General features: G+C 54.9%; 1 protein-coding gene across 1 annotated transcript; it reads left to right on the plus strand.

Moving 5' to 3' along the window:
• Nucleotides 1–1,811: 1,811 nt before the first annotated feature.
• On the plus strand, nucleotides 1,812–4,257 carry KLF2 (KLF transcription factor 2). The gene is made up of 3 exons (XM_005505557.4): nucleotides 1,812–1,971; nucleotides 2,103–2,994; nucleotides 3,383–4,257. The coding sequence occupies exons 1-3, from the start codon at nucleotides 1,897–1,899 to the stop codon at nucleotides 3,556–3,558; spliced, it is 1,143 nt and encodes a 380-aa protein (XP_005505614.3). The 5' UTR covers nucleotides 1,812–1,896; the 3' UTR covers nucleotides 3,559–4,257.
• Nucleotides 4,258–9,112: the final 4,855 nt, after the last annotated feature.

Genomic DNA, 9,112 nt, shown 5'->3' on the forward strand with positions numbered 1-9,112 from the left:
ACAGCGCCATATATACGTATTGTACACTTACTAACATTTTATTAGAGGAAAAGAGTTTACATTGACAGATTACACAAGTGTGACATTGCATAGCTGTGAGTCATACATCTTTGTGTACCTCGTTACCATGCATTCAGTGTATTGATTCTGCTCCAGTCACAGGAGTTTGGCTGCTCCTCCTGGCCATCCTGTGAACTTTTAGAATAAGAAGTATAGAAAGTTAAACAAGAGATATTCGTTATTTTGAAACATGTGTAGCTATTGAGAGAGATCATTCACTCGCCCAGCAACCGCGCTTTCCCGATGGGCTGCGCGCAGCCTCGAGCCGCTCGGGCTCCCGCGGGCACGCTCACGCTCCCGAGCAGCGGAGCCCATCGGGGCCGTCGCCCCTTCCCCTCCTGGGCACACGGGCACCGGAGCGAGAGCTGCTCTGCGCCCTTCTGATCCCCAGCTCACTGAGCAATCCTCTTAGAGTGATTGCAGAGGAAACGTGGAGGAGGCGAGGGGAAAGCAGAGCTCCTTCTCCGAACAGGCTCTCTAAGAATCAGCCCGTCCTGTAATAGATCATCATTTTTCCTCCTCTAAGAATTGCCACTTTTGCTCTTTTGCTCTTGGGTGGCTGCCAAGCAGCCACGATCCTCAGAAACCAGGACTCCGGAGCACGTTATCACGAATTGTTGGAGAATGGCTCCTTCAGACAGGGCACCAGAGCCAGAGGCCAAGGTGAGGGAGAACAGCTTTCCTTCTGAAAGACTCGGCCCAGGACCATAAATTGGCCACAGCCACCGAAGATCACAGAAGCTACTTGCATTATTTCTCTTCATGTCATAGGGAAACGTTGATCTTGGCAAACTTTGTGCAGCAAATGGAAACTCTGCTAGAGACCTGGACTCCCATTCCATGCAAGTCTCCAGCGTTTTCCTCGCAGGGAGGCTGTACGGGACTGGCACTGATCGTCCCTCCACCAGGACTGAGATGGGTCTGTGAGCCCTGGGGGCAACCAGAGCTGGACGTCACCAGCTCACGAGGCCCGAGCAGAGCGGTGGATCTGCTGCCCTTGCCGTGCTCGTTACACCTCCCGCTCCCACCCCCATGTGCTGGGTCTGGTCCCATCGTGTGTCCCAAAGATGGGGTCAGGTCACAGGGCAACTGCTGTAAGGGGTGGGGGGATCAAACCCCTTATTCACGATGTCTTCCCCAGTGTCCCCAGGACAGGGACCCATCCATGCCCCCCATGCCACAGCAGGTCCCTGTTGGAACTTGGACCTGTCAGTGTCCCCTCGTGTCATGGACAGTCTTCTGGTGTTTCCAGGGCAGGGACCCCTCTATGTGCCCCACACCACACCTGGTCTATCACGGTATCTCTTAGCTCATGGTCCCCTCATCACAAAGAGGGTCCTTCAGTGTCCTAGGGGAGGCAGAGACCCCACAGTATCCCCTCAGCTCAGTTTCCCCTCAAAACCCGGGGACAGCAGCACTCTACAGCTGCCCCCAAACCTGGCAATAAGGGCAAGGATGAGGGGGGTCCTGCCCCAAATCCCACACTAAGGGGAAGGCTGAGAGGGGTCCGGCCCCAAACCCCGCAGTAAGGAAGAGGCAGCAAAGGGGTCCGGCCCCGAACCCAGCGCTGCGGGGAAAGCTGCGAGGGGACCCCCCGGCCGGTCCCGGTCCCGGCCCCGCTCCGCTCCGCTCCGCCCCGCTCGGGCTGGGACCGCCGCGCCGCGTCCTTTTATACCGGGGCTAAATTTAGGCTGCGCCCGAGCCGCTGCCTCCCGCCCGCCCCGTCCGGGACGCGTTTCCTCCGCTCCCTGCAATTGGCTTGAGGGCGCCCGCGCCCGCGTTATAAGGTGGGGAGGGCGGCTCGCCGCGCCGTCCGCCGTCCCGCCCGGCCGCACCATGGCGCTCAGCGACACCATCCTGCCCTCCTTCGCCACCTTCGCCAGCCCCTGCCGCGAGAAAGCCCTCCACGAAGTGAGTTTCTCTCCCCCTCCCCGGCGCGGCTCCTCGCACGAGTGGGCGGCGGCGCCGCGGCCCCGCGTGTCCCCGCATCTGCCCCCTCCTCAAACGGCACCTCTAACCCTGTCCCTTTGCTCTCTCCGCAGAGGTGGAAGTGTGACCAGGAGGCCAAGACCCCCGCTGGCACCTGGGGCGGCCTCTCCCCGCGCAAGGAGGATGAAGATCTCAACAACGTGCTGGATTTTATCCTTTCCATGGGCAGTGACAGCTACGGCCACGGCGCAGCCGGGGGGGACTATCCCCCCGCCCAAGGGGACAGCGCTGCCTTTTACCAGACAAACCCGTCCCCGGGATGCTACAGTGCCCTGGAGCAGCGCAGCCCCCCGCCCTACAACGCCGGCATCGTGTCCGAGATGATCCGCTCCGAGATGGACTCCAACTACTGCCCTCCCAGCAGCGTCCAGGGGCGGTTCTTTGTGGCCCCCAGCTTCGGGAGCCCGCAGTTCGTTGAGAACATTAAGCCCGAACCCGACATGGACAATTATGGACCGGTCTTGGGGCTGGTGCCCCAGGCTTGCCCGAAGATCAAGCAGGAGGGCAACGCAACCTGCATGATGGCCTACGAGCAGCCCCGGGTGGCCAGCTCCCCCCAGATCCCCGGGGCAGAGACCCCCCCTCTGAGCCCCGACGATCTCATGGTGAACGACTGCCACGCGCAGATGATGTGCCCCTCGTCCGTGTCCTTCCAGCAAACTTACCACCCGGCCTCCGGCTTCCACCACCCGCAGACCCACCTCCAGTACCAGAACACCTCCCAGTTTGGGCTTTTCGAGGACAACCTGCCCCTCCAGCCCTCGGCTCCCAGGGGCATGCTGACCCCTCCCTCCTCCCCCCTGGAGCTGCTGGACTCCAAACCAAAGCGGGGACGTCGGTCCTGGCCACGCAAGAGGACGGCGACTCACACCTGCACCTACGCGGGCTGCGGGAAGACGTACACCAAGAGCTCACACCTGAAGGCCCACCTCAGGACGCACACAGGTAAATGCCGCCGGGCGCCGGAGATGCGCTGCTCGCTGCTTGTGGCAGCCGCTGTGTAAAAGAGTTTGTAGCCTGAGCTTTAACCCTGTAGCCTCTTAAATTCCGGGATATCCACGGTTGAGCTATGACAGGTGATCAGATCTATAATGTCTGAGTGTTCTCCTATGCATATATAGGTCAGAGCTTTTCTAAGGGCTTCTGACACCCTTTCTCAAAAGGTTTTCACTGCAGGCATGGATGAGTAAGGGAATTACTGAGCAGCCTCGTTCGGCTCGAAAGCACTTGGCTGTGATGGTAGGAGGGCTGGGTGGGAAACGAGAGGAGCGATGGGGTGAAGTTACTGCGCAGGGAGCGCCGCTGAGTCACGCTCTGTGCCGTCTCTCCGCAGGTGAGAAGCCCTACCACTGCAACTGGGACGGCTGCGGATGGAAGTTCGCCCGCTCCGACGAGCTCACCCGCCACTTCCGCAAGCACACGGGCCACCGGCCCTTCCAGTGCCACCTGTGCGACCGGGCGTTCTCCCGCTCCGACCACCTGGCGCTGCACATGAAGCGGCACATGTAGCCCCGGACCCGCGCCCGCCGGCCAGGGGCCGGTTACCGAACTGCTCAGGTGCAGAGGGTGGAAAGCTGTAGCTGGTACTACGTAGGGAGGCACCGACGCTCCAGCGATGGACGCGGAGGAGGATTTGACACAAGGAGGCTCAGCCGGGCTCCTCCTGCAGAGAACTTTGGTGACTCGTGTCCGTGAACCTGCCCAGCCAGGAGAACAGGGGTTATTTATGCAGCTTCCGGAAGGGCGAACTCTGTAAGACTCCATACAGGTTGTATAGAAGAAGCTGTAATTACGTTTGTGTTTTTCTAACTGCCCCGTCCCAAGCTTTACCAGACAATGTTCGTATGGAAACTGCCTGAAGTTGACCCTAGAAGAGAGAAGTGAATGTTACTGTAGCTCCCGATGTTATTTTAGGTCTCGGTCAGGAGAACACTCCTATGGTCAGACTGGGCGTCCCACAGGTGCAATAATACTCGTGTCTGCCATGATCTACACTAGAAGTACAGGGCTTGACGTCTTGTAAGAAAATAACCTATTTTACTGTAATTTTTTTATATATTGTAAATAATTTTATACAATGAGAAATATTGTATATGTAAATAGAAGACAAATGGGTATTTTGCCTATTTCTGGTTTTATAAAAACGTAATTTTTCAATGTTTGAAAGCATTTCACCTTTTTAATAAAATAAGTTCGGAATTGCTGTGATTTCGCTCTCGGAGATGCCGCTGTGCCCTCCCCCGCGCGGCCGGCGCCCCCGCGCGCGTTGCAGCCACCAACCGTGCCAAGGTGCTCAAAGACTCCGAGCCTGCGCTTCTGTAAAACAGATGAGAGAGCAGGTAACCCGTCCCAGTGCTAAACAAGGTACAACACGGGGTTCATACAGAAAACAACAAACAGCAAAGTAAATCACATCCAAAATACACTTCCTAAAAATGGGTAAGAAAGCAGCACTGTAATTTCAGTCTCATTTCTAGTTTGTGCTGGACTATTTTAATAGCATCCTTAATGTTTTCCAGATGCAGTTACAGTTTTGCCAGCAGCGTGTGGGTTTTTACTATAAATTTAAACACTGCATTTTTGTAATTACGGAGGCTTATTTTAGGGCATTCTTGTCCATAAATTACCCGCTCTCAGGAGCTCGGCGCAGAATTCCAATGGAACAGTAGTGGAATTCAAACACATTCACAACACAGGTTAAATACCTTCATAACTCACTCCCCAAACTTACGTTCACTTCATAATGTGGAATCCCACCCGGATTTGGGAGCTAAGGAAGATATTTACTGTTCTGAAGGAAAACAAGTTAAGAAGCCCCGTTCTGAAAAGTGATTTGAAATGCGTTGGGCGCAGCAACAGCTGCAGCGGTGAATACGGCGCTGCAGTAAGTCAAACGGGCCCCCCCGTCCCCTGCACAGCTGTAAATGAGATCACGAGTCTAACAGTGCATCTAGGCAATTACTCCGCAGCTCTTAATGAGGATCCTCTGTTGTTGCAGCCACGGCTTGGTGGCGAGCCTCGGGACGTCAAGCTCAATCACTGTTAATGAAGTCTGCAGAGTCAGCTCCATAGCGGAGCGTCTTCCTCAACATCTGGATGCTTGGAACTGGGTTTTACTCGAGGTTGTGACATTTTCTCTGACTTCACAAGTTCGAATACACGAGAACGAAATCAACAGGAACGCGTTTAGAGTCACTACAAATATAGCTGTTTTTCTGTGAAAGCAAATCTGCAGTTGGTCATGTGGAACAGATGTATTTTGGGCTTCTAATCATTGACATGGAAGAATGAGTTCCACATTTCACTTTTATAGCTCTTTCAAAGTGAAATACAAGCGAGATTAAACATTTCTTCATTAAAAACAAAGCTCATTTATTTGCTAGAAAAAAATTGCACAATCTCGTTCCAGAAAGTGAGGATGACTTAACGACGGTCTAAAATTAGCACACCCGTTGTTGCAACAGTTCTAGGTGTTTCCTTCTCTGTCCTCATGGGCCAAGATTTTCATATTTCAGCGCGTCCTTTGGTGTTTCCAACGCGGCTTGTGGTGTCACCGGCGGCTTTCAGCCGCTCCCGCTCTCAGCGTGCGGGGTCAAACCGCTCCCTCGCTCCTTAAAAAGACACAGAGGTTTGAAACCCGGCTGCAGTGGGCACCTCTGCCCACATCTGGACCCCCCTCCCCCAACAACAACACCCCCCCCCCCCCCCCCCCCCCCCCCCCAGTCCCCCCACACCTGGAACATCCCCACATCTGGAATATCCCCCACACCTGGAACATCCCAACACAACACTTTGTAACACCCTCCACAGCTGGAACATCCCCATACTTTGGAAGACCCCCCACATCTGGAGTGTCATCCCCACGTCTGGACGTCTGGAGTGTCATCCCCACATCTGGACACCCCCCCACATCCCCCTGCCCATCTGGAACACCCCCAGGCAGCTCGGGAGCATCACGCCGTGTTTACCCGGCACTGCTTGTCCCCGGCCGCCTCCGGTGACCTCCACTGGCAGCGGTACCGGGCAGTGTCCCTTTGCTCCGGCCATTTCTGCATCCTCCCAAACCACACAGGTGAGGGACGACACCCGACAGAGAACCGGCGCGGAGCATGAACGTGTCATGGCATCATGGCAACCACCAGCCCTTTAAACAGCCCCTTTGCGGCTCCTCCGCCGTGATGGGTGCCCCTCGTCCCTCCTCCGGCACCCCCGCAGGGGAAGGTTCAATTTCCCTGTCCAGCCCAGCTGGACGTCACAGCCTGTGCTCCTGTTCCCCACAAGGTTCTAGATCAGACACGTCTGATCTGCGAGATTCCGTCTCCCAGACGTGCCCGGCTGGGAGCTTCTCACCATGAAAACCAGCAGGTTGTGCCCTCTGAGCATCTACATTTGTTGCGACCAACTGAAAACAGGGCAGAGCGATCCTCTTACCTATAAATATTTTAAAAGAAAATAATAGGTATAAACACAGGCCTCTGAAAGTGTGGGGGGATGCGGAGCACACGAAACACCAATAACAGCTCGTCACCAGCTATATTTTAATTCCTAAAGGGAGGGCACACATGGTAACTTCTGTGTGGTCTTACAGGAAACTGCAGGTTCTTGAATCTCCAGATAATCTTGTAGCAGAAAGAAAGAGATGCTGATCTCATTCTTCTCACACTCTGAGTGATTTTCGATTCTCTTTTCCTTTCTTTTTTTAAATCGTCTTAAATCAGCACATCCCAAGATAGATCCCGGTGATCCACCCAACCTCCCCGGGCAGCGAGACCCCCCGGCGCTCCTCACAACACACCAGCTCAGCGCCTTTGGCTCATTTGGTTCCAATTAACACACAAGACCCGGGATCAGGTGCATGCAGTGTCGATCCGCAGCGATCCCGAACTTCATCGGACACGCTAGGGAAAGAAACGGAAAAAAACCCATAAAGAAGTGGTAGTTGAAGCCGACAGGAGGAAACGTGGAGTCTGCTGTAAACAAGATTTTCACACGTATTCTTGTAAGACACCGCAGCGATGGGCTCCGTGTGCTTGCAAGATAGATCGCCAGATTAGATAGAGCGCGTGAGCACAGAGAGCAGCAGATCCTGCTCGCTGCTCCTAGTGAAAGTTGTAGCAGTGTTGCTGAGCTTGAGCCCTGGCCAGAGCCGTTTCTGTTGGGAGCCGGTTGGTTCCGTGCCGGGCTCCGGGCTCCGGGCTCCGGGCTCCGGGCTCCGCTGGGAACCGTCGTGTCTCACCCGCTGGCTGCGGAGCGGCCGGTTGGGTCTGACCTGCGGGATCCCATCCCAGCAAACACCAGCACAGGTGCTCCCGGATCACCCGCGTTTCCAACCGCGAAGCCGAAAGCCGGCCCGGGAACGCCGCGTCTCTTCTGGAAGGGCACTCGAGACGCGCAGTTTTGCAGATGGGGACGGCGGGGGCAGTTTGAGCTTTGATTGTGGCCTTTGCTCCCCTTGCGCAGGGATGGGGGCTCAGTCCCTGGTTCACAAACTGCCTGAGGACACCGACTGGCTCCGAACGGCTCCCGTCTGCGAGAAGTGCCAAAAGAAGTCTGTCCCTTCTTCCAACGGCAGGACCGCGCGGTTCGGTGGCTTTCGGTGCTGGGAGCTCTGCGGTTTCTGAAGCCGTTTTGTGCATCTGCTGAAGCCAGAATCCCAAGCTCTAGCAATTTCTTCTGCTATATTTAAATAAAACAACTCTAAGAAAGTCATGTAGCCATCGCTATGGTAACCAGCAGTGTTGGGGGGAAACATAAAGAGCAAAATTCAAGCCAAACCCCATGTAATTTAATAGGGAGAAACCTCTCCCCATCGCGAACATCTGAACTGTGCTGGGTGGGACCGACGAGCCTGAAAGCTCCTGCCCCAGCCGGGCCCGGCAGAGCCCCGCGCGGCGCTCATCCCGTGCGAGAGCAGCTGCTGAGCCCCTCGGTTCACAAGGGGCGTCCCGGAGATAGGGGAGAGGGGACAGATGTAAAAGCCAAACACCAGGAACCTGAAGCACGCAGCCACAGATCCACAGGCCGGCATTAACGGCCTCGACTTATCAATTCCCAGAGACCCCTTAATGCTCCAGCCTACTTGATCCCGAAGAAGCAGTTCCCCACCCCTTAGGCTGAGCTTAGGAACGGCCTGCACCGCAAAGCCGCGCTCTGAGCTCACAGCGAGCAGCGGGCGCAGGGATTATCCTGAGCTCGGCAGGCAGAGAAAGCTGTTTGATTTCATCTTTTGAGGTCTGACTTTTCAGCCACAGTTATTTGATCTTATAATATTTGCTGTAGACACAAAAAATGAGTCACGGGCGCTGCTTTTCGTGAGGAAGATCGACAGAAGCACCTTTCCAAGCACAAGGAGAGCAGGAGCAACCAAGTTTTCATTTACTGTGACCATAGCGAGCATCAGTTACCGGATTATTCACCTGCTTCAACTCGAACTCCTTTAGCAAACCACAAGTGTTGCGTCCTTTGCCGTAAGCGCAAATTCAGCACCACAGAAATTGCAGATGAACGTACAGGTTTAGGGGCAGATACCATGTCCCTTCAAATCACTTTTCCTTGGCTTTCTTGCACTTCTTACAGCTCAGAGCATTCCCGGAGTTCTGACCCATCGCTGTGGCATCAGGAAACATCTGGAATATCACACTGGACATTCCCTGTGACATTTATAGATTAGGTGAGACGCTGCTGAGCCTGAGGCTCAAACACAACCCGAAACGTGCACACGAAATCCTCAAATCCCAACAACCCCTTTTTAATGGCCTGTGCACGATGACGGTGTCAGTGGGTTTTGATGTATCGGTGATTTTGTATCAGAGGCACCTGCCAAACGCGGGATGGAGGATGTTGGGGGCACGGGGCGGGCAGAGAGCACAGCGCTTTGTTCTTTGCACAGAAAAGCTGCGATTGGGGCCGAGGTTTATGGGAGGCTGAACAGCAGAATTATATGATGTTTGCAGCTGGCAAAGAGCGTTACGAGCGTTCGCCAGCAGGGAAGGCTGGAGCGGCTGTCAGGGTGCTGCATCAGCACCAATAAAAGGTTTAATTGTGGTCATGACGTTAAAGAAAA

The sequence above is a fragment of the Columba livia genome, chromosome 27 (genome assembly GCF_036013475.1).
Source record: "Columba livia isolate bColLiv1 breed racing homer chromosome 27, bColLiv1.pat.W.v2, whole genome shotgun sequence".
Taxonomy (NCBI): Eukaryota; Metazoa; Chordata; class Aves; order Columbiformes; family Columbidae; genus Columba; species Columba livia.

Coding starts and splice junctions, on each gene's coding strand:
- KLF2 (XM_005505557.4), top strand. CDS start 1,897: ATGGCGCTCAGCGACACCATCCTGCCCTCCTTCGCCACCTTCGCCAGC. Junction 1,972..2,102: donor GCGAGAAAGCCCTCCACGAA/GTGAGTTTCTCT, acceptor CTCTCTCCGCAG/AGGTGGAAGTGTGACCAGGA. Junction 2,995..3,382: donor CCACCTCAGGACGCACACAG/GTAAATGCCGCC, acceptor GTCTCTCCGCAG/GTGAGAAGCCCTACCACTGC.